Source organism: Larimichthys crocea, chromosome XXII (genome assembly GCF_000972845.2).
Source record: "Larimichthys crocea isolate SSNF chromosome XXII, L_crocea_2.0, whole genome shotgun sequence".
In the NCBI taxonomy this organism is placed as follows: domain Eukaryota; kingdom Metazoa; phylum Chordata; class Actinopteri; family Sciaenidae; genus Larimichthys; species Larimichthys crocea.
The window spans coordinates 6911593-6937741 of record NC_040032.1 but is presented as its reverse complement, the minus strand read 5'-3'; the positions used below and the strand labels follow the sequence as shown (position 1 = coordinate 6937741).

Genomic DNA, 26149 nt, shown 5'->3' with positions numbered 1-26149 from the left:
TTTACGATGTATGGGACTGCAAATGCTTTGTACAGGTCAATGCAGTGAGTGGAGTGTTGAGGATTAGGAAGGAGCTCGACTTTGAGAAACAACAGTTTTATAACCTGACATTACTTGCTGAGGACAGAGGAGTACCAAGCCTTATCAGCCAGACGTTTGTCGAGGTAGAGGTGCGTAATACACACACTCATACTATAGTCCCCAAATTCTAATAATCATCTAATAATTGCTGTTTTTTGTTTGTTCATTTCAAGTTTCAAATTGTATTTGCAATGTGTTAATATTCACATTTGACATGTTTGCTTAAATTCTTCCCCCATTTGTATTCTCAGCACAGAAATACCTGTAACATACCTGTAACAGCTTTTAGAGCATAATACACAAAAATGAAATATAATGACATAATGTATGTAATGTTTAAAAACAAGTTGCAAGATGTCCCACAATTCACTTCAGTTCAGCTCTGCTGAGGGAACCATTTAGAGAATTAAATCATTTATTCACCAAAATTATTTATTGTCAGGAAATCATATTGTCAGTGAACATGAGTATCTGCTAGCGATAATATAATTAATGGCTATATTGGTAATTGGTCCAAATGCCTTTCTGTTCTTTTAGCTGTATTTATGTTTATGTCTATATCTGTGTATGTACATGCATATGTGTATGCAAAGTGAAACAGGAGTCAAACTCCTTGTATGTGTACACATACCTGGCCAATAAAAGTAATTCTGATTCTGATTACATTTATAGTTTATATTACTAAAGATATCTAAACATATACATACATATATCAAAATTAATGTGGACCATTATATTTCTTCAGGTGGTGGACGTCAATGAGAATTTGTATGCACCCTACTTCCCTGACTTTGCTGTGAGAGGCTCAGTGAAGGAGAACTCTCGTTCAGGCACAAGTGTCCTGACAGTCAGCGCTAAGGACGACGACAAGGGACGAGATGGCGCGTTGAAGTACTCTGTCAGAGGAGGCAGCGGACTGGGCACTTTCACCATTGACGAAGACACAGGTGTGACATAAGATCAATTTTGAAACCTATTTATGTAAAGTGAAAATCCAATAACTTACAGTGCCATGCCTGGAATATCAACACCCAACTGTTTCTAATCGTTGCACATTATAGGAAATCTTACTATTACTGTGCCATTGTTGATGACTTTGACGTGTGTACAGTTGTTACTTAGCTCTCAGTTTTGTTTTATTTGTGTGTCTATCACATTGGGCTTCTGCATTGTTGCAAGTGATACACAGAAAGCATCACCGCTGGATATCATGATTTGAGTGAATGTGTGTATGTGTGTGTGCATCAGAGGGAATGAGGTGAAGAGAGAGTACGAGGTACAGTCAGAGTCGGCATGTTGATGGAGCCTCACGTGGAAGCTGTGTACTGAGAGATCATTATTGTAATGAGGGCAACATGGCAGCTACACTGGCTGGGCCTCAGGCCGCTCAGTACAACTGATCCAGTGCTGTGTGGATAACATTGATCAAGGCTTTCCTGCACAGCACTACCATCCTTTCCAAGAGTACTGAAATCACTGTGACTTATTTAAGAAGGACTGACCCAAAAAAAAAAAAAAGCGTGTCGTCTCCAACTGTCCTGCAGTGTCAACACGCAGCTCGAAAACATGTTGATCCAAACAAGCCGTGACTCACTCACCCAGGGATAAAATGAATCAAATACCTAGTATGAAAATAGGACAGTTGATATTAGTTCATATTGGCTCATGCACACAATGAAAGGACATATGTATATGTACCATGTGTGATCTTGGCATTTGCTGCTTTTCCTTCAGAGAAATAGGATTTCTGTTGATACAAAGATATTATCTTGAGTCCATTGACAATCCTGCAAATACCAAGTCTGCATATTTGAAATTTTGATGGGAATGAAAGTAGGTGTGAGTGAGAACTCTGGCATTCCCATCAAGGCTTGTTGCAGTCAGTCTCTATCTGCGGTGCTGAAGCTTTTAAATCAAATCTCTGCCCGTGTCTCTCTCAATGGTGCAGAAACAATTAAATTCTAAATTCAGTTCATCACTACAGCACAAGTCAAGCCTGTCTCATTCAATGTTTTCTTTTGTTATCATATGGACTGATGTCTCAATCAGCTTCATGGGGTTGTCACCTAGAATGATTTTCCAACAGTCTTTAAGGAGTTCCCATATATTCTGAGCACTTTGTTTTTTCTTCACCCTACAGTCCAACTTATCACAAACATCTCTGTTGGGTTAAGGTCGGGTGAGTGTAGAGTCAAATATCCTTTACATAGCCTGGAGGTGTGTTTTGGGTCATTGTCATATTGAAAATCAAATGATTGTCTCGCTAAGCTCAGACCAGATGAGATGGCATGTCTCTGCAGAATGCTAGGTAGGCATGTTAGTTAAGTGTGTCTTAAGCACCCCCACACCGTCACACTTTTACTCCTTTTGTTTTTGGTCCACGTAGTTCTCTGTTTCTTGTTGGTCTCCCTCAGTAGTGGTTTCTTGGCGACAATTCGACCATGAATGCCTGATTCACACACTCTCATACTCTCTCAATTCGAACTCTGTGAAGCATTCATGTGGGCTCTAATCTGAGGTCCCATTAATTGGTGATTTCAGAGGCTTGTAACTGTAAGGAACTATTCCTCTGCAGCAGAGGTAACTCTTGGTCTTCCTTTCATTGGGTGGTCCTCATGAGAGCCAGTTTTATCATAGCACATTTTGCAGAGTTCTGGATGAACTGACCTTCACTTCTTAAAGTAGTGATAATATTCAAACTTTTGACTGGTACTGTATCTGTAAGTATTTTATTTCTATTTTACTCACTAATTTGATTACACTCATCTAATCCAGTTTCACTATTTTTTTTATTAATTAATTGCTTGATATATTTGCTTACATCTTGACTCTATGAACGTATATTGCCACTAGTATGTACTATGTAATACATTTAATCCACAGTTTAATTTAGTAAGTTTCAGTCAACATTGCTAGTCATTTTTTTGCATGCATTTTTTAAAATTATTATTTCTTATCCAAAGTTCAAGTTTTAGATTTGTCATGTGCACAACAGTTACACACAAGCAGTCCATGAAATCAATGATGTTCAATGCTCATACAATATGTATAAAAAGAAACTTACAATCACTTACATGAATGAGGAATGAAGTGCAGATGTAATATATAATATTCAATATTTAAATCCAAATTTCTCATTGGAAGTTATAGAATTAGAATAATAATCTCTATACACAGTGGTAGTTAATTTAAGGCAATATTCTTTTAACGCATAACATTTTTGGAGCAGTGGTACAGTGACAGTGTTCCTCCTCTGGACTCCCCTTCACCTCTTGTCATGCTTTTCCCTACTGTACATGACTGACACTGGAGGCCTGTATTGACCTTTAACTAGGCTAATTAGTATTGACAGTAGTTGAGAGAGAAAGAGAAACAGACGGACAAATGAAGAGTATGACTCTTGCCCTGTCTCTCTCTCTCTCTCTCTCTCTCTCTCTCTCTCTTCATATATAAAATTATGGACACACAATTCCGTATGCATCATGTATCCTGTGCTCATACACAAACCAGTGTTGCAGTACATGAACTGATCCCTACAGTCTTCTGGACTGAATCCTCAGTAAGGAGCAACATAGGCAGCAAGAAAGAAGTTTATTGAGTGCAGATTTTCCCAGAAAAATCAGAGTGCTTGTTAGAGCAGAAAGCGAAAGGAGAGGGGAGTGTAAGTGAAGCGAGGAGAGGAAGGAAGAGGATGCAGGGGAGTCTGGAGTACATAAAAAGTGTCAGACGAAAATACTGCTATCTTCCTCCCAGACCTTTTTTATATATTTATTTTTTTTCTTTGGGGAAGTTTGTTTTTAAGCTGTGGATTTTCTTATTTTTTTCCCCCTAATATCACGAGCATGTGAAAAGATCAGTGCCTTTTTGGTGTCAGAGACACAGTATGCACATGCAGAGTAGCACCGCGTTATCCCCCCACCATGCATTTAGCTGCCATGTTGAGTGGCTTTGCTCTGAGTGTTTGGCTATCTGTGCCTCTGAGTGACAAAACTGAGTGTGTGATGAGAGAGTGTGACAGACAGCGGGAGAAAGTAAAAGGGACAGAGGATGAAGAAACTCACTCTTTTTTTTCCGTCGTGTTTACAGATCCTCACTCTTCTCCACGTTTGATATTTACATGTTGAAAATGACTCACTCCTATATACTATAGGGAGAAAGCACAAGGACTATCTATCATGAAAGAACCAGGATCCTCTCTGGCTTAAAATCTTAGTGCTGCTATACTTTGAACAAACATTGGTATTCTTGTCATTGGTTAGGGGGGAAAGCAAGCCCTGCAATCTCTCATTGGGCAGCTGTCAGAAGCCTCTGCTCCTCTATTAGTGGGTTTGCAAGCTCCAGGATTTATCACAGTCAGGATGAAGCACTCTTTAAGTAACAGGCAAACACACGTTTAAAATGTAATCTATTCTCCATTTGAAAAACTTAACAGGTTGTGTGTTTTTTTTTTTAGATCTTCTTTTGTGACACACACAGGCCTCAATGGTATTCACTGTGTGTGAAGATGTAGAGAAATACACACAGTATTTTCCCATCAATCTTGGGATCGATTATTGGATATGTTTGCATTAATTAGATAGCGGGAGCCTAAAGTTTGTCAAGAATGGAGAAATTGACTAGACATGACAGATGGATGTAAACATAAGCGCACTGTGAACTTCTAGATTAGAAAATATGCTCTGACCCTTCAGTTTTTTGTTCACTCTTTGAAGTGTGTTATTTATGGCGAGAATGGATGCTGTCAAGCCAGGTTTAGATTGAATTCACTGAATAGTGCCTGTCGGTCTTAAAGTTCAAAGAGCTTTTCAAACAGCCGGCTCTGTTTTCCTTGTCTCTCTCTGTAGAGCTATCTGACAGAGATGAGATGTGGTTTGAAAAGGACATGGTCAAGGACAACAGAGCAAGGATGTGTTTCAGCAAACACTTTTATTATGCATTGTGCATGGCCTGGGTAGCTGCTTATTCATAATCTGACATATAGACACACACGCACTTTCTAGTGATAAGGTTCATCATGCAGCTGAGGAAAAAGACTGAGGCAGGCACACAAAAAAAAGCCACACAGTCACACCCCTTGTCACTGATTTATATGCCTGTTCTGCTGTAATGTAATGAATAATAATGTAATATTTTAATAATCCATTCAGAATGGATGACTGACATGGCACTTCATCGGACCACAACAACATATTTTCTATGATAATATCCTGCACAAATTTATAAAAAGCAAGAGTGACACTCAGCATGTTTACCCCAGAGCTGTGGAGTCTAGACTGAACTGTCTTGGCTCTTTCTTTCACTCCCTGGAGTCATGAATATAGGCCTCCATTTATTTTGGTCAAATTAAAGGAATCCCCGATTTAGTCTTTTCTCTGCACTGCATGGCCAGAGAATATAAATTTGGGTTTACAACAGCAGTAATAATGTCTGCAACGATAAGGCCAAACAAAAAACTGTAAGTCTTTGCAAAGAAGAGCGTGAACTCACTTACCCCATCAACTTCTTTAATTCTAAAAGTGTAACAGCAGAGCTCGGGTATAAATAAACATAAAAGAGCCAAAGTATCAGTGTCTAACATATTCTTGGGGTTAATTGCTTCTGCACGGATGCACACAAACTCTACAAGCGCTGGTTGACACATACTGTATGTCTTTAGCTCTTACTGACTTTCTGTAAGTTAATTATTAAATCACACTCATTGCTTTGTTTTTTAAAGTGTCACAGTTTAACCAGGGTTTGATCAAAGTTTGTCTGCTTTGTGGCAGCTGCAGAAACAAAATGTGATGATGTGCAAAAACATTATTTAATTTAAAATGTTGAGACAAAGACAAGGTATCAATTATTAAAACCTGTTATAGTTTTTGGAAAATGATATTCCTTTTTTGAATTTGATGTCAGCAAGATGTTTCAAAAAAGTTAGATCAGGGTTGATAAATGACTGGAAAGGTTGCCCAATGCTTGGGGCTGAAGTGGAGAGGAACCATCGGACTCGTTGATCAGCGCACAGTTCAAAAGCTGTCCATGATGGCATGGGGCTGCATTGGTGCATTTGTAAAGACGCCATTAATGCTGAATCATAGATACAAACAGGTTGTGGAGTAATGCTGCCAAGTAGATGACGTCTGCCTTGCTTATTTCAGCAAGACAGTGTGAAACCATGGCATATTCAAACAGCATGGCTCTGTAGTCAAAGAGTCCAGGTGCTACACTGGCTTGTCCAGACTTAACATGTTTGCCGTGCTATGAAGCATAAAATACAACAAAGGAGATATTGAAGTGTTGAGCAGCTGAAATCCTACATCAAGTAAGAATGTGAGAACATTCAACTTTGAAGATTACAGCAAAGATGTTAAAGGTGCAGTGTGTTGGATTTAGGTGCAATACCGCTCACCTAACCCTCTTGTTCAAAGCATGAAGGGTAAACTACATTGGCCATCTAGAGCCAGTTTTTGGTTTGTCCGCTCTGGGTTTGTAGAAACATGACGGTTCAACATGGCAGGTTCCATGAAAGAGGACCTGCTCCCTCTGTAGATATAAAAAAACATAATGGTTCTTATTTTAAGGTTAATATACACACATGAAAACGTAGTTATGCTTTACTATATTCCATTTCTGCCTGTACATTTCCTTAAATGTTACACACCTTTTTAAAATAAGAACTGATGAACAGAGTGGTAAACATGACCCTATCCAACTTTTTCAGATTTGTTGCTGACGTCAAATTCAAAATGGGCATATCATTTTACAAAAAAAAAATCAAATTTATGAGTTCAGCATTTGATAAGTTGTCTTTGGAATATCACATTTTGTTTCTGTTTTACATTTTACACAGCCTGCCAGTTTTTTTTGGAAACAGGGTATGGTTTCAGTCAAAGTATTCGTAGATGATGTGTTGTTTTCTGCTCATAGAAACAATGTTGTTCTCGTTTAAATAAACTGTGTGACATTCATGACCTTCCACCATTGTGCTTCACTGCTTCAGAAAAGACATGAATGAACCCTAAACCCTAAAGTGTGATGTCTGTTGTTTTTCCAAGTGCTTATGGACAATCCTGCATGACTGACTTAAAAAACAAACAAAAAATAGAGTCACCCACGTGTCATCCGTTGTGAGTGTTCTCTTTGTACCTCAAGAGGTCACCAAAGCTGTCAGCTACTCATCTTCCTTAAGGCCACTAAGCCCACGCCAGTCAGTGTGTGTGAGTGTCTGTATGTCTGTGTGTGCTTTATTGGTGCAGGGCAGTTCAGGGTACGTTTAGCACTAAGCGAATTGCAGCGGGCGCAGTTTGGTCAGCTGTGATTAGCTGGAGAGAAGCTGAAACATTGGAGGTGACTACAGCAGCACCGCTAATGCCTGTGAATGTCACTGAAAGCAGGACACAAAGTTTTCTTTAAATCTGTGTCTTTGCCTCTGGAAACTTAGTATTCAAAGTCTTTCCCCCATGAGATCTTTTATGGATGTATTCTGCTGATGACATCCACACTGCTCCTACACATACATGCACACAAACACACCTACACGTACACACACAAACACACACACCTGATAGATATGTATTCTCAAGACGAAGTAACAACCACATTAATCGTTCTCTTTGCTTTAACAGGGGTGATTTACACTGCTGGTATCCTGGATTGTGAGACCAAAGACTCCTATTGGCTTACAGTCTATGCCACAGACAAAGGGGTTACACCTCTGTCAGCCTCTATTGATGTCTTCATTCAGGTACCCACATTCTGCCAATACTCACATTATGCTACGCATGTTTAAGAGGCCTTCTACGGAGGAAATTAACATAGAGTACCCAATCTAGTACTTCACTTTGTTTTTTTTATTCTAACAGTGAAACAAAGCCACACAAATACAAGAACACCATGATCAATACATTTAATATATATTTAATATAATGCATTCTTTCTCTCAAAATTTCAGACAGAGGATTATTGGCATTCAGCTTAAAATGTACAAGCAGAGCTAGACAGAAAACAGCTAACACATTGTGCACATACCTTTGCACAAAAAGATTTGTGCAGCAGCCTCTCTGCCGTCACGATCAGCAAAGGAGAAGAAAGACTTTTTTCAAGAGTATTTCTTTGCTTAATGTCACATTCATGTCAACCACGTCCAACCACGTTTTCAACACAAACAATTGATCTTGATTCAGTTTTGTTTATAGAGTGCCAAATCATGAGAAGTTATCACATTTCCATACCGAGCATGTCTAGACCTATTTTATAATAATACAATCCCCACCAAGAGCACGTTGGTGACAGTGGCGAGGAAAAACTTCCTTTAAAGAGGCAAAACCTTCATCAGAACCCAGATCATGGTAGGCAGTCATTTGCCACGACTGATTGATGGCATATAACACACTCTGGTTTCAGTCATTGATAAATTCTTGCTAATCAAAAAATTGGCAAAGACCTAAGGTGGGCCAAATGACGCGTGGGTGCTCAAACAAGCCATCTGTAACAGCACCCATCTGTCATTCAAAGAGGTTGATTATGCATAACTTTAAGCCTTAATATAATTTGAATAGGGGAGTTGTATATAAATTCACCCTCAGTACAGTTGTCATGAACGGGGAAATTAGCTACAGAGACCAAAACTGTTTTTTGTACTAGGCTGTAAACATGTTTATTTGAACATGGGGACTTATGAACGTTTAAATGTTCTGAAGCCAGCTTCAAGTGGCATGTAATAGGCTAATAGGCTCGTAAAAGTACGAGTACAAACAATCAGTGAGTTACTTTCTGAAATGCTGACAGTGCTTTGTGCTGTGGATAACTATAGCAAAGCTCAGTCTGTAAGCAAGAGATAGAGACCGGAGGGAATTCTCTGCTTTAGCTTCTGTTTTATTTGGCACTAAATAATCCACTGTCTAAACACTCAAATACAAACATCACCACTGCTCGCCCTTTGGGGAAGAGTTCAGCAGTGTGTAAAAAAACAAACAGCCTTTTCTGGCTTCAGGATATCCAGGTGTGGCGTTGTTATTGGGTGCTTTATTCCCGACCTCTTCATCACAGACAAAAATAGGGAGATTAATCAGACGCAGGTGCTCCTCATTCAGCGGCAGAACCATCTCGGCTCTCCGTCCCTCCCAGCAAACACTCAATCAAGCCTCTGTTTGCCATAAATATTCTAGATCTATGCTGCAAGAAGGGATATTAATTTGCAGTGCATTTAAAGTGTGACATCTATGACATTTTCTGGTGAATAAATTTCCATTTTGTGATTGATACCAGATCAACCCAGAGCCAGTCCATGCTGCACTTCATGAGTTGCTGATTAACAAAGATACTAAAATCTGCAGATTGATTTTCCCCATAACAAAACAAAAGTGTCATACATGCTGATTTCAAGGGTTTGTCTATTGCCAATTAAAATCCACTTCAGATAAAGATGACTTTCTGTCCTTTGCCCAATCCCTGCCTACTCTCCCCCTTCCATCTTTCTCTCTCTCTCTCTCCCTCCCTCTCTTTTTACTTTGCCCCTCTTTCTCTCTCAGGTAGAAGATGTCAATGATAATGCCCCCCTCACATCAGATCCTATCTACCACCCAGTCGTCATGGAGAACTCTCCGAAGGATGTGTCAGTCATCCGTATCCAGGCGCAGGACCCTGACCTCACTGCCACACCCAGTCGTCTGAGTTATCGCATCACTGCAGGCAACCCGCAGAATTTCTTCACTATCAACCCCAAAACAGGTGAGACTCACACACAGACACACTGTCTGGCAACATAACTGGCAATATAATATTGTAGACGGACTCATTAGTAATATATCCTTATAAACAACAAATAATTACAGCAATCTATTGTGTTTATATGTTTACGTGCCTCTGAAATGTTCTTTCATCATGCACCTCCTACTCCACGTTAATTCAATAAAAGGCTTTGGTTCCCACACAACAAATTAAAAAGACTTTTGTGCCCACACAGTCAAACATCTAGGACACTGATGAGCCGCCCAGACAATCTTCTCCGCGCTCTTAGCTGAATATTGCTTCCAGTCTTCTGTCGGGGCGAAAGCTCTTTGCAGTGTACTTGAGGAAATTAGTGTAGTTAGTATTTTATTAGGCCAGTGTGTGGGTGAATATCTTCTAATCATGAAGGAATTCATAGACAAAGCAATTTTCTTTCCAATTACTTTTGTTCCCTGAAGGATGGCCGAAATAGTTATTTTCTATGGATTCTGTGATATATGGCGACATGAATAAAAACATGTTTTTTTTCATGTGGTTAATCTGAAGGGGAAAACGAAAGCTGAATTTTCTGGAGTATTTGCTTGGATTTGGAGCCACTATGGGATCAAGACAGGGTCTTAATGTGAATTCTGAATTGATGTTCAGACAGCCTGAGGTTGTACATCACCTCTTTTGAGCCTGTGGGAAAGTACTGCGTGGAGAGCCTGTGGAAATGTATAAGATTTTCACGTCGTCTCTGTCTCAACCAATTTTACTTTAATGTGTACATGCAAAACACCGTCTGCTTCTGTGAATGTAGCCTAATTTGGTGTAAAGATGCAACATTGCGCTCCTACATCATAACATTGGACTCAATGGACACAAAAAAGTCAAAACTGATGCAGCAGAAGCAGAGATATTTTTATTCACCGTGTTCCTCTTCCTTGTCAAAAACTATAAACACCCAACAGGGACATGTACAGACATTTTGAGGGGCTGTTGCTCAACCTGAGAAAAACAAAACCAAAAAACATTACTGTTAACCCACCTGCCTATATGTTAGCCAGCTAACTAGCCAAGATTGGTTCACGTAATAGAATAATGTTATATTATGTGTCGTAGAACACCATGAACACCATAGAAGCTAATTTGAGAGTTGTTAAAAACTGTAATTCCTCGAGCGGCCACTTGAGGCTGGCTGCAGAATGTTTCGACCTCCATAGGCGCCTGCATTAAAATGTCCAACTTCACAGCAGAGATAAACAAGTTTACAGCCTGGTGCAAAACTCACCTGTTCAAATTATATAACGGCTTCAAGTCATGCATAATTAACAGTGTGGCCGATTTTTAAATTAACCGAGAGGAGGAAGAAGTAGGACTGCCAACAGTGGGGGAGGCTGGGGCTTGGAGGTAGAGCGGGTCGTCCACTAATCAGAAGATCAGTATGCATGTCGAAATGTCCTTGGGCAAGATACTGAACCCCAAATTGCTCCTGAAGGCTGTGCCATCAGTGTATGAATGTGTATGGTTGGGTGAATGAGATACGTACTGTATGTACTGTAGTGTTTTGAGTGGTCAGAAGACTAGAAAGGTGTTATATAAGTACTGTCCATTTACCATTTACCAACATGGTGGCAGCCAGCCGCATATTTTGGGCTTCAGAACACACTTCGGAAACCTATGGGTGATGTCACTAATATGCTGTCCGTTCTTTATACTGTCATTGGTTATACTATATTTACACCATATGTATTCAGCAAAATGGCAAAAATAAAACTAATATTATTATTTTTCCTGCAAAGTGGCAGCTCAGACAAAGAGGGCAATGGGCAACTTTAGTCTAGTCTTGAGCATGTTCCTGACCCGCAATGCAACGCAGCTACAGACGGTTTGGTTTGAGAGATTCGACTTCAACCCCACATGCACTGATACTCCCCATGACCTGTGAACAGGCTTTAAGTTGTAACACCGTTTTCGTCTCTTAATCCACGCTCACATATTCACTTTTTGTTTAACCTCACTGCTGAGATCATTTTCGTGCATAATGTATTTATAGATTCTCAGAATGTTTCGAGCGCTGCAAATCTTTTCTACACATCTGTGAATTTTATGCGGCTGTAAAATCTTTTTTTGGACATACACACACTCGAATTCCTCATGCATTTTTTTTAACAGGCTCACAAAAGACGATTTACAGCTGTAGCTTGTGAACTGAATATTATCTCACAACATTAAGCCCGAACATCATTTCCAAACCCGCAATCTTTCAGACCCTGTGTTAAAGACACGAGCCCTGTCAGAGCTGTCTTGATTCATACTTTTCAGCCTTGTTGTACAATTTAAAAAGTCAAGTATTATTACTTATTGACAAAACCTCCATATTTGAAAATTTGAATAATCCCCATTGTGTCTCTACAGAATACAAATATCATCAAAACAAATACATTCAGATGTGTTTCACTTCCTGCTGCCAAGTTTGTATTCTAGTGAGGGTCCCCTGCATTCTCAGAACAAACGTAGCTTGAAGCTTACATTAAAGAATTATCGTGGATGTGATATGTTTTATTCAAATCTCGAGGAAAAATAAGTAAAGTCTCCTCTGTCTCTGGCCTAGATTAAGTTATGAGTCTTTCAATAAACACCAAAAGGGAGATTTCTGCTGTTCCAGGGGACCCGAATTCTGATTCAAGGAAATGTCAATGTAATGATCAAAAACTGATGGCCTATATTGTGCATGCAGCACGTCAGTTATCAGGATGATGGTGGAGGGAATTCCCGAATGGTATGCTGTAGCATGTTCACTGTTTTAGTGGATATCTCTCAATTTCTCTTTCTCCTCCTCTCATCCTCATCCTCATGAATATGCATGTTTCTGTATTACAGCATTCTGAATATAGAATATTGACAGTATATATGAAAGCAGGCTGGACTGAACCAGGGTGAAAAGGCACATTATTGATCCCATTAGAGGCGTACCCGTCCTCACGCTCATTACCATGCACACTATCACAGTCTTGACCCTTTTAGAATCCTTGAGAGTAAAATATGATTCAGGTCATCTATCTTCGAGCTTTAATAATCTGTTTCTGCGCCTGTGTTGATGCATCACAGTCAATTACAAGTAGTGTTCACACTACATCCGGCTGAATGTGTGTATGTCTGTTTGTGTGTGTGTGAGAGTGAGAGAATTTGTGGGGCAATTTAATCAATTGATTAATTGGTTACAACAGTGTGTTAGAGAGGGCAGCTCTGTTGCAGGGAGTCGATGAAGATGCTGCTGCTCTGCGGAGTGTGCATCCACATGTGTTCCTGTCTCTGAGTGAGCCGCAAAGCACACCTAACAGCTGTGTGTGTGTGTGTGTGTGTGTGTGTGTGTGTGTGTGTGTGTAAGTCACAGGGGACAAGTTCTAGCCATCTGAGCCCCGCTGTCTTTCTCTGCCAAAGACACACATTATTTTATTATCTGTTTCTCATTAATTATAATTAATTCTATACAAGGGAACTCGTATTGATGACTATCTTGTTCGTACGGTGAAAAATGAATTTTCACTGCAGCACTGAGTGATTGGTTTTTAATGTTTTAAGAAGTCTTTTGTCTCCGAGGTCACACGTCAGGTCGAATGTGAAAACTGTGATTTTTATTTACTTTTGTTCTGCTGTTTCTGAAAGACACAACCACACAATGTGAATTTGAATACATCATCAATAATGTTGGCGACATTTCCAGTCTATTAGTTTGGGAATAAGAAATGCATGATTGAGAAATATGAATCACTCCTCACTGTTTACCCAATCAAACGCCTTTCCTTGTAGTGCAGTGATTTCATTGGACAGATGAATAAACAAAACCCCAGCTGATTGATTTGCTTTCATGAAGCTGCTGTCAGACACACTATGACCTGAGCTTCAAATTTCAAATAGTTTTTCAAAACTAGGTTTTGGGGGGGTGGTTCAAAGTAATACATTTGCGACTTCACTCTCAAAGTGTCAGTTTGATGGGTTTGAGGGACCGCGACAATTCCCAAAATGTATCGGAGCAAAAAAAAACTTTGAATGAGCGCAAAACGTGTAGCCTAAATGTGCTGTCACAGCTTACAGTGCCGTCTGTTTGTCTCTGGGTGTGAGTGAAGCGTACCTCCTTTTGGGGGGTGAAAACAGAGCGAAGTGTTGACACAGGGTGTTAGATGGAGTGCTTCATGAAAAAAAAGCATGCATGTTTGCTGAGTGCTGTCAGAGTGTCACGGTGGCTGTGTGACCTTTCTATTTTTTTTTTTTAGAATTCACTGTTGGATTGTATTGGCTTTGTCGTACCACATTATTACAAAGTCAGTCCTATAGTGATGTGACTTTATGATTAGCAATGAACAAAAGTATGATTTTTGTTAGGTATATCTTTATTATTAATTATGTGTCACATCTTATTCACATATAATAGTAATATAAATGGGGAAATAAGTGTACATTCAAATAATAAAGAAATAAAATAAAAAAATAAAAATAGTTACATACAGTAAAACCTCCTTTGACATTTAACTGTTATTCCTTAGTCTGGGAAGCACCTTCCAAAATACATTAGATATTCTAGGTCCTACATAATCCAGAAATGGGGTCCATATATGATCAAATAAACCAAATTTCCCTCTGGACCAGTATGTCAAATATTCCATGGGTAAAAGGTCAAATATTACCTTATGGCAATTCTGACTGATAGTGGCTTATTTAAAATGCATTTTAGCAATATAGTTTTACATGCAGCATATGTTTAAACATTTTACAGTTTTTGACAATGAGATCCTTTTAACAGACACACTGGGTCCAGGTCCAACTCCTTATTAAAAACCAAATCTAATTTCAAAGCCACTTTATACAGCTATGTATAAAGCTACCAACTTCCTTATTACTCTTGATGAACAAGGCTGATTTCTTTGAGTCCATCTTATGTCTGAGTTCAGGTGATATTTGAAGGCGATGCAGTAATTTCAATTGTGATTCCTTTGCTCTATTACATATGGATATGTTGTTAGCATGCTCCTATATGTCCGTCTCCATAGCATCATCTATTACCAAAAGTAGGATTTTTCTAGAAGTTTTTTTATTGTTTCCTCAGTCAGTTCCCCCGAGATGAAGAAGAAGGCCATAAATTGACAAAATTTTACAGGGAAGAACAGAAGTTTAAAGATTTGAAACAGGCCACTGGACCGTCACATACATTTTGTGTGAAGGTGTGGGTGGGGATTTTTAATTTATTCGTCCCCCTGTCCAATTAAAACAGAGAATCAGATGTGCTGTGAGCTGTAGATCATTGATTTTTATCAGAGTTGTTACTCACGCTGTGTTCTGCTGAACAAGCCCCACCTCCTCCACCTCCCCCCTCCACAGTCTCTCTCCTACAGCTTGTGACCGCTGCTCTAGATTTACTCCTAATTTGCTTAATTGAAGTTAGCCTGCGTAGCAAGCTCAAGGTGACACTGTGTGAGAGTGTGTGAGTGTGCATGCATGTGCTCCATTAGTCTATCCATTGAGTGTTGACTGCTCTGCATATATATTTTAAACATCCAAAAATAATCCCATTTCACTGCAACGCTTCATTACGCTGACAACAAACGCGTTATCGCCACTCAAGCACATACAGTGTCATCATTCCACATGACAGTCCACACAGAAATGATTTGAGGATCTGTGTATGTATTTTGTCATTTAATGCAGATGTCTTTATTTGCACATACCAGTAGATATTCACATGCTCACGCCCTGCACACCCTGTGAATGAAAATATGAAAGCTGCAACAGGCAGATGTATAACAAAATCATATTTCAGTACTTACATTTGTATTTGTGTGCAAAATAGATCCAGACTGTGAAAAATGCCCCAATTTGACTGTGTTTGCAAGCTCCCATGAGATGTTTAATAGTATACAAGGGATGCGATCAACAACATTCATTTCTCCAGGAAAATAAAAGTCAGCTTACAATATTGTAAAACTGTCATATAATGGGTTGAATGTGTTTTATGGATTAATGCTAGCATCCTTCCCATTGTTTCCCTTCCAGCGAGGATAATGTCTGGGGAGCTTTTGATTTGTTTAGCTCACGAAGTTTAAACCCAGCAATTATTGATTGATTGTCTGTGTTTGTGTATTTGGGCCATCTTTGTAGTTTTCTACAATGACAAGCGAGCGAACAAGCAACTGAGAAAATAAGACAACACTGAAATAAAAGGTGTGAGAGAGATGGCAACAAATGCCAGGGGAAAATGGAGCTGTCACTGTCTGTGATCTCTGCAGCCTGCGAGAGTTTGTCAAACTGTCGAAGCATCATCTGAATAATCTGGTTCAATCAAAGCTATTATCAATAGCCTCGCTCCTTTCCCTCTGTTCTGGTGGCATGCTGGCCAACTGAATGACCCTGAGCTATAATGTGCCATATGACCATGTGCCAAATGCTGTCTCTGCCAAGGCTTCAGGCTATATTTTTTCTGCGATATGAGTGTGTGCAAGCGTTCACATGCACTCAACCTCTCTCAGTCATTTCGGCTTTAAAGTGTTCTAATGTTTGTAACCTTGTGGAGAGGAGCGATGATTTTAGGATGTATGCAGTGTTCACACTAATGATGAAGAGACACCAACTGTAACCTTGGATCTCTATTCGCTATCTGTAAATCTGTTTTTATGTGCAATCTAAAGTTGCTCTTTTATGATTCTTAGGGCTAATCACAACAACTGCGAGGAAACTGGACAGAGAACAACAGGCTGAGCATCTACTGGAGGTACCCAAAACTTGAGTATTGTTCAGATTATTATTTATCTGGCCATGGCACCTGCCATAGCCCACTATTAACAAAGACAGGCTGGAGGACAACCCTGGCAGGCCCTCAAGGATCCATAAACTGTGATGAATGACTGTAGTTTTGGGCCCCAGGTTTAGGATTTTCTAAATGTAATCATTCATCACTGGTTATCTTCTCTACTCAGGATGGGAGCAGGGAGGAGAGGAGTTGGTCTGCCCAGCATTTGATAAGCGCAGACACTGGGCATACAGATAGCTCTGTGATTACCATTTCTGTTGCTTCATGCTCCTCTGCATGCAGATGAAGCTGATAATCAGAGATTCTCAACTTCAGAGGCACGAGCAAACTCCTACTTCCCCAGACTTTTCTTGCAACTTATTAAATGCTGCTGAATCTACAAACACTTTTGCCCTTCTACAAAATGGAATGAAGTAACCCACAGTTGACCCACAGCATTGTTGCTCGTTGTTTTGTTTCTCGATTGCCAATTGACTTGTCTAGACTCAATAAGTCTTTGCTTTGCTGAGCTCCAGTGCTTAATAAGAACGCGGCGTATGACAACACACTACAAAATGAGATCGGCAAATGCCGTTGAAAGAAGATGCATCAAACAGCATCATACATTTAAACAGTTACAACTAAAAGGAGTTTAAAATTGGGGTCAGACAAGTTTTGTTGCTCATCATCCTGCCCTTTCTTAGATAGCAATAGGAATGCCAGTCCATTTGTGCCACCCGCTGCTCTGTCTGTCAGTCTATGTTGCCTGTTTGTAATTAATAGTCTAGTGAGGCAGACAGGGTGGCAGCAGTGGTTTTCACCCTGATCTGATCCAATTGATCAATGATCAGACCTCTGCCTCTGCCTCCGGGGGATCAATAATACAAAGAGATTTCCCGTGAGCAGCCCCACATGGTCCTACACTTCACATGTCAGCTAACATTAAAGATGTCAATACACATTGCATATGTGCTTGTACACCTGCATGTTCTCCTCAGGTAACAGTTATAGATGGCCCTGTGACGACCCGCCAGTCAACCGTGTGGGTCATAGTTCACATCGATGACGAGAACGACAACCCGCCCACTTTCCCCGAGGTCACCTACCGCATCAGCTTGACTGAACGAGACCGCAACAAACGTGGGGAACCGGTCTACCGCGTCTTTGCTTATGACCGGGACCTCGGAGCCAATGGCAACATCACCTACAGCATTGTCGACGGTAATGAGGATGAAAAGTTCAGCATTGACCCCAGGACTGCTATGGTGTCCTCAAAGAAGATGGTTACAGCGGGAAGCTATGATGTTCTCACTGTGAGTTTCAAATACTTCATTTTTATGTATTTATTTTATTTATTTAAATCAGAAAACCTTTGTGTTGATTTTGTCCCCTGTGGACAGAATCAGTGGTTGTTCATCTTGTTGTGTGACTGGAATCAGACTGAATCTGACCTGGTGTCAGGCACTGCAGCACTGAGAATAATCATATAGAAATAGTCAATCTTTTTGCTGATAGTCTTGTTTGTTTATGTAGGTCACATAGCACCAGAAATGCACAGGTGTGTTTATGCACCTGATGTACAAAACTTCAGCTGTGCTACTCCACCCACCTTAACATAAGTAACAAAATTATATAAGCCCAAACACACAGGCTTGTGTCCAATAAAAAATGAACATGTTTGCTCCTGTCAACTTTGCACCTGTATAAAAGCAAAGTCCTATAAACTAATGTCAAGAGCTATGAATTTAAAGAGAGAAGCACTGCACCTGAAAGAGACCAGTCAGACTGTGTAATTTAAGCTATAGAATCATTATTATGATTTGCAATGTTGCTAATAACTGCTGTATATTAGCTAACTATCAAATTTAAATTCATAACCAGTAAAGTACATTTAAAGGTGTGTAGGATTTAGTGCCACCTAGCAGTGAAGTTGCAAATTGCAACAACATGAATACTCTTCCACAGCTCCCCCTCTTTTTCCAAACATGTAGGAAAAACTCTGGTTGCTAAATTCATATAAAAAGCCAAAGGTCGTATCTGGATCAGTGTTTGGTTTGTCTATTCTGGGCTACTGTAGAAAAATGGCGGTTCAACATGGTGGACTCCATAGAAGAGGACCCGCTCTCACCTCATTTTGAGATGATGAAAACACAACAATTCTATTTTTTTCGGTGATTATGCACAAATGAAAACATTCTAATGAATATTATATTCCAATCCTGCCTATAGATACTCCTAAATCTTACACACTGGAGCTTTAAGTGCTGTTTGGTCCAAACTTTAGCTGAATCATTAGCAACATGGAAAACATGACAATCACAGATTAGAGATGGTCTCTTTGCTGCTTTTTCCACTTCATGTTTCTTGCTTTAACTAAATTTATAGCTCTTGATGTTTATGTTTATACGACTCTGTCTTCACACGGGGTTTGACGGGAGCAAACATTTATTTATTTGAGCATTTATGTTTGTGTTATTTATCTGAAGGTGGGTGGAAAAGCACAGCTGGGGTTGTGTTTATGCACAGCGGGTGCATAAGCACACCTGTGCATTTTTGGTACTCTGGCATGAAATAGCACTTGTGTTTACCCCGCTGACTTATCCCAAACACCAGCACAAATTCTTCACACCTGCCCCAGCCCCGTTTTCACTTAGACCCCTGATTTTTCTTACGTGACGGACTCACTGATTAGATGGTCATGCTCATGTGCCCTCGGAACCCTTTGCTCTTTCTTGTGCCTTTGCTCAGTTTCAGTGGAAAATAGCTCCTAGTTGAATTGTGGAAGCATCCTCCTCCGGTGACACAGATAACAAACACACCAGTCTTCTCCCCTTAAGTCATGTTTCTTTATTTTGGGGGTATTGCTTTTCTCTAAGCAAATAATGGTTCAAATAATGGATTCAGCTCACAGGTTCTGGTCTCGAGTGAGTAACACCGTATTATACAATTACAGGTTCATATGGGTTCATGAGATTTAGTTGATTTGTTTTGGTTAATGCCTTTTCCTATTTGTTGTGTGAAAATAAGTTATTTGAAGTCAGTCAGGGACAGCCATCTCATTAAACTGTAATTTCTGAGATCAATTTTGAGGTTAGCAAAAATACTATGTATGGATGAGACACCGCCGAGGTGTAAGTATAGAGAAGATGAATATAGCTCTCATCTGTATAGTTTTGATCTGTGTAAAGCAGAAAGGCCAGAATTCTAATACGTTCTCAGTGTTTGCTGAATACATACATACTAACAACAGATCCATTGTAGTGAAAAATCCAATTTACACTAAATCTCGTCCTTTCAGTCTTTTCAGTTTTCCATTGTGGTTTATCATCGTTTCAACATTTTGCATAAACTCCCAAATGTTTGATTCAGTTGCTCCTGGATGTGTCGGCTGAATGCCGTTTCTCTGTATTGTTCCTTCCTCTCAGATAAAAGCGGAAGACGGCGGTGATACCCCATTATGGGCGACTGTCAAGCTTCATGTGGAGTGGATTCGCAAACCCGTTCCCTCGCCTCTGCCCCTACTATTCACCCAGAGGTACTACAATTTCTCTATTTCGGAGACAGCTGCAGTAGCTCAGCCGGTGGGAGTAGTCGCTGTCAGCCAGTCAAGCACACCTGTCTGGTTTAATATCATCGGTAAGAACATTTACATACGTTACTAGACTAAACAAATTCAGAGTTTCTTCTTTGCTGTGCTGTCAGGTTATTTCAGGTGCATGTATTTAGACTTTTTATATAGAAAAATAATCCAGGGCACTAGCAGAAGTTTTCTAAATAATTCTTGTCATTTGTCATATTTCAAAAAAATACTTTAAGCTGGCATCCAAATGTTTTAATTTATATAATAAAAAAGGAAATTTGGTTTTATTCCAAAGATTTGTGAATACAGGACATTGAGTTGCCCTTGAAGGATGCATAAAGTAGTTTGAATTTAATGAAGTCAATATATCTATCTGTATGGAGAATATCATAAATATTTTTCGAGAGATGTTTGGTTTTTTTGGTCAGACCTGTCTGATCCAGAACCAACACACTGGAGTCATCAATCAGTTTGTATTTTTCCATTCAAACTGTCGGCTTCCTCACGGATCTCCACATTCTTGGACAGTTTTCAGTTTCTATGACTTTCTGTCACTGCTGACAGCTTTTTGAAGGTTAACTATTGTGGACATTTCTCATATTCAAAATGAGTTTTTTTAAATCAAAGGAACACTGACACCGTTTATAGCTGATTTATTGTACACAGGCAAAAGTGCATTGTCTCTATAAAGCATTTCTCATCTGTATCATTTACTTTGCCAAAAGCATTCTGGCAAACAAATGCAAATGAACAAATGGCTCCTGCTCAGGCTCTGGTAGACACAATAAATCTATATCAATAAATCGTTTCTGTACCTGTCTGCCTGTTCCAAACTGGGGAGCTCTGTCATGTCCCTCGATTAAAGCCTTGATTGCTATCCAACAATTCTGATTACACCTCCCTTACTCAAATATTAATAATGAAAAGCAGCTGATTATTAGTTAATTATTCTTTCTTTGTCACACACATCAGAGATACAGAAAATGCAAATGTGGACAGTTTTTCCAGTTCCACTCTTACTGTTGATATCAGAGGAGTAATTGTGCAGGAAAAGCTCATTAATATTTCACTTTTTTCCCCGCAAAAAGCGAGGTGATTATCTTTTCTCTCAAACTCCAAGAACTGGACTTGAATGTCATCCATGAATGAAACACATTTCGCTTACTGTGCTGAAGTATTCTGATCAAAGTCCACTCGTATTACTTAATAATGCACAGAACAGCAAAAAAATGTCAAGAGGTCAACTTTGCAGAACAGGGTACATTCTGCAGATAGTTCAGAGCTTTGATCAAAAGAAAATTCTTCCTTCCTTAAATATTAATAATCTCTTTCTCTTTCTTTATCTCTTACTGTTAAGGTGGACGGCTCGCCAAAGAAATGTTCTACATTCCGCAGAATGCATGTGGAAGGAATTGCTCCCTTGACACAGGTCTGGTCAAACCTACAGCTCTTCTTCAAATGGTCAAAGCCTGGAGAAACCTAGCAAATGCCTTGTTTAGCCCGAGGCGGCGTTGATTGATGATTGAGCTTGGAAAAGGATTTTCCCGACAACTCCGCACAAACAGCACTAGATAGTTAGCCCAGGTGGAACACATGTCCATATCTTTAGTTCAGCCACTGTGCTGCTACTTTGCAAAGCAAATTCAAACAGCTGAACATGTTTTGATGTCGAGGCCGTGATGCCAGCGCATTTACGGACAACTTATTTTTGTTGCACCGGGGGGAAAGAAAATTGTATTCCGTCTGCGATGTTCTGATGTTTGCAGATTCAATATGTCTGTGTTTCTTGTATGTCCATGTGTGACTTGTGAACAAACCGTATGAACCAACAGATTGCCACTCAAAAGAACTGCACCCACTATTGATCATAAACTCCACGGGGCAACTTTGAGCTATTAATCATCGTGCCTGTCACTTATCTGCTGACAGCAATTAAAGGTGTTGTCTTGAACACTTGGAGAGTAATTAAAATTGAACATAAATTATTGGCTATTTAACAGAACACTAATTAAATATTTTTTGCCGATTCATTTTTTCCAAACTTAAACTAGTTCATTGACTTCTAGAGTTTTCGGCTGCAGGCACATACTGCATATATAACTCACCTGTTTGGATCTTGTTTTGCTGTATGCTTGCAAAATACAGACACCAAGAAAAATGCTAAAAACTAACTTTGAAGCATGATCAGACCCGCCTGGGGGGAGCATCAAACAGACAGGAAAGAAGAGGTACTTCTGTTTTTCTTTTTTACTTAGAGGCTACAGACTGTGATTTCTGTTTTTCTTCATGGTGTGAGATTGTAGTGTAATATTGACCAAGCTCTCCTGTAGAAAAAACAACAACAACAACGTGAAAAAAAGAATTGCGAATCCCCGTGGTTTGCTCCAACTCAACACGCATCAGTGGTCCTGTGAAAAATGCCCAATCAGTATTCATATGCTGAGGGGAGCTCAAGCTCCCAGATATCTCGAGAGAGAGAGAAGCTGGAATGAGACGAAGGATGGTACTGCATACCTAACACGTATCAATCCTCCCCTCTCACTCTAATCAAACATTAAGCCTCTAAACTGTACACTCACTGCCCCTGGAAAAGACCCGACTGCAGGTTTTTGATCTCCGAGATGGGTTGTGTTTTGGAGTGATAAGACAGATGTTTGTGTGGCTGTTAACAGCTCTCCAGCTGCCAAGTGAGTTCGATGCTACATTGCGTTGCATTTCAGTTCATTTTATTTCACAGACCCTGTAGCTCCAGACGCAGGCACCTGGCCAAAACAATTACACAGTAATAACTTAGAGCACCTGAGTTTAGCACGCAAAGTGAATACTAAATGACTGGGACTGTGTGAACTATGTGTGTGTGTGTGATTCCAGGGAGCTTTGACATGCAGTTTGACCTTCAAGTGGGTGTGGGGACTCTGGTTGTGGCCAAGCCTCTGGATGCAGAGCTGCAGTCTGTGTACAACATGACTATACAGGTGACAGATGGGACCAACTTTGCCACAGCACAGGTACACACATACTTTTGATTTGCAATGCACTGGCACAGCATCTTACACACTCCATACCCACGTCAAATGAAATTATTGTTAGCTCTTCCTTGGGGAGCTGTTTACTCACAGCACTCCTCCTTTCACGCTTGCTCTCCCTTTTTCTGAAATTACAGTATCTCTTTGCTGACTATGAAATGTGCTTTTTGTTGCTCTGTCTTTGACATTGCCTGTGCTCCTGCTGTCTTGGCTGGCCTTCGAGGTTTTGCCTTATATGGGAAATTCTTGTTAACAGTGGATTAATGGGATTAACTTGGGCAAATAAAGGTTAAGTGTTTGTATAAATAACAACACATTTGAATATCCCTTTTAGAAAACATACCACAAACCATTCTACAGAGATTTAGTGTAAATACTCTTGCTATCTCCATCTTGCAAGTGAGAAATTCAAGAGGCAACACTTCCCGTTAACTGAATCAGTCTCCAAAGCTAAATCGACAGCAGAGCGCTTATCTTTAAGCACTCGTGTCTCTCTGTCACTCAGGTGTTTATCCGAATACAAGACAGCAATGACAACCCTCCAGTCTTCTCACAGCCAGCCTATGATGTCAGCATCTCAGAGGACGTGCCCGTTGACATGGAGCTCCTGCGGGTTAGGGCGTCAGACATGGACGAGCGTGCCCGTTTGAGCTACTCCATCTATGGCAGCGTAGACCCCGCCAGTATGAGACTGTTCCGGGTCAGTCCTGGGACGGGCGTTGTCTACACTGCGGACAGATTGGACTACGAGGCCAGAACGCAGCATATCCTCACTATCATGGTGAGAAGGGAGACATGGAAGATTTATATTTGTGTGTGTGTGTGTGTGTGTGTGTGTGTGTGTGTGCTTGGTTGGTTACAATGAATCTGTGCCTGTGTTTGTGTACCTGTGCTCACTTCCAAGGCTGCTGTCTTTGCCTCACTTAATTCTAGCTGATTTCTTTCATTTATCAAAGCCTTACACTGCTATTCCTATTCTTGTCTAATTTCACCTCAGGTCAAGGATCAGGAGTTTCCGTTTAACCGTGACCTGGCTCGTATCCTGGTGGCAGTGGAGGACTCCAATGATAACATCCCCTACTTTACCAGCACCGTATATGATGCTGTAGCCTACGAATCTTCTCCCATAGGCACTTCTGTAATACAAGTGACAGCCTTAGACAAAGACAACGGGATTAACGGGCAACTCACCTATACACTAGAAGCAGGTGTGATGTTATCTGGAAGTAAATTAGTTTCATGTTTCTCTTTTCTGGCTTTAACCACTGGTTTGAACTGTGACTGGCTTTTTAATGCTTTGTCAGAGGAGAACAAATTGGGATCCTTATTTACCAGTAATGATGTCTGTAACCCTTCTGCTGCTTTCAGGTAACACGGGCAGTGTGTTTGGCGTTGATAATGCCACAGGCCTTATCTTCATTGCCCGGGACCTGGACCTCACCTCTGTGGGCTTTTACACCCTCACTGTGCGTGTCACAGACAGTGGCTTTCCTCCATTAATGGCCACAGCTTCAGTTCACATCTCCTTGATACTCTCTGACTTATCCAACCCCAAATTCTCTCAGAAGGAGTATCAGGCTGAGGTAAAGAGAGAGAGACGGCTGAGTGAAAGGATGGGTGAATGGGAGGGAGAGATAGATGAAATAAAGAAAGGCTGGAAGATATGCAATTGGTAAATATCGTAAATGAAACTCTATCATTGAAGTGACTAAAATCTTTTTCACTTATGTCTTTGCATGTACAGATCATGGAGAACAGCACTATTGGAACACATGTCACCACTGTTAGCGCCCTCAGCCGTTCAGCACTCACTTATGACATCACCCAGGGCAACGAGGACCACTGCTTCTTCATCAACCATCACACTGGTGTGATAAGCACACGCAGACTACTTGACTTTGAGGTTTGTCAGCGCTCCAGAGTAGTAGGCGTGCAAATTTATACCATCTGCCAACGCTCAGTGTTGACCCTGATTGTTTTCTCTCATATATTATCCACATAGAATTTTAAGATGGCATTTTTTTTATTGCACTCTTCATTGCTTTTCTTTGTTCTGGCAGCAAACAACGTCTTACTTTCTGGTGGTGCATGCCCTGAGCATGGCCGGAGTGGAGGCCAGCACCACTGTCATCGTCCAGGTGGGGGATGTCAATGATAACCCACCTGTCTTCCAACAAATCAGGTAATCAGCGGAGGTTGAAAGAGGAGAGCTTTGGCACCGAAGTTCTCCTACGCCTGTTTGCAGAGCTGTAATTAAGTATAGCTCTTCTCTTTCATAGCAGTGTCCTCTTTTACCATAACAGGTATGTGGGCGCAATCAGCGAGGCTGCTCCCGTTAACAGCGTGGTCCTGGGAGAGGACGGTAACCCTCTAGTCATCCAGGCGACCGATAAGGACCGCAATCACAATGCCCTGTTAGTGTTCCAGATCCTAGATGAGACTGCTCGTATGTTTTTCAGCGTGGACTCCGGGACTGGATCAATTCGGTGGGTGAAATCTAGAAACCAGACCAACTGCATCACAACTGATTCATCTGCTTATAAACTGATATATTTGGTCATTTCTGGGTTTCTTCTTACTTGAATGGTTCTTAAATTTTAGAACGATTGCGAGTCTGGACTATGAGACCTTCTCTGAATTCAACTTCCGCGTGCACGTTAGAGACAGTGGTCAGCCTCCTAGGAGTGCTGACAGGCCCGCTGAGGTTGTTATAAAGGTAAGTAAATATAAAGCACACGAATCATCTTCCGCTGCCTAATAAATCATTCTTAACTCATTTCTATTCTTATGTTACATTTGTAGAGAATCCTGGAGTTGTTTTTGACCAGGATTTGTCCTTTAACGTCCACATAAACCAAGGACTGCATTCTTCCACTTACATAACATCGCCAAAATCAGACTCATCGTGTCTCAAGCGGGTGCAGAAAAAGTAGTACACGCATTTGTTACTTCTAGGCTGGACTATCTCTTAGGACTTTACAGTTAATT

At 40.4% G+C, this 26149-nt stretch overlaps 1 protein-coding gene across 1 annotated transcript in view; it reads left to right on the top strand.

Moving 5' to 3' along the window:
* fat3b (FAT atypical cadherin 3b) overlaps positions 1-26149 on the top strand; it is a 66934-nt gene that overhangs the window by 4104 nt on the left and 36681 nt on the right. The window contains exons 3-17 of the mRNA XM_027273246.1: positions 36-170; positions 827-1028; positions 7689-7807; positions 9594-9792; positions 16476-16537; positions 17554-17868; positions 19981-20191; positions 23007-23143; positions 23667-23942; positions 24159-24369; positions 24530-24744; positions 24906-25064; positions 25222-25343; positions 25465-25647; positions 25763-25877. Coding sequence (XP_027129047.1) covers positions 36-170; positions 827-1028; positions 7689-7807; positions 9594-9792; positions 16476-16537; positions 17554-17868; positions 19981-20191; positions 23007-23143; positions 23667-23942; positions 24159-24369; positions 24530-24744; positions 24906-25064; positions 25222-25343; positions 25465-25647; positions 25763-25877 — 2661 coding nt within the window. The remainder of the gene's footprint in view (positions 1-35; positions 171-826; positions 1029-7688; positions 7808-9593; positions 9793-16475; positions 16538-17553; positions 17869-19980; positions 20192-23006; positions 23144-23666; positions 23943-24158; positions 24370-24529; positions 24745-24905; positions 25065-25221; positions 25344-25464; positions 25648-25762; positions 25878-26149) is intronic.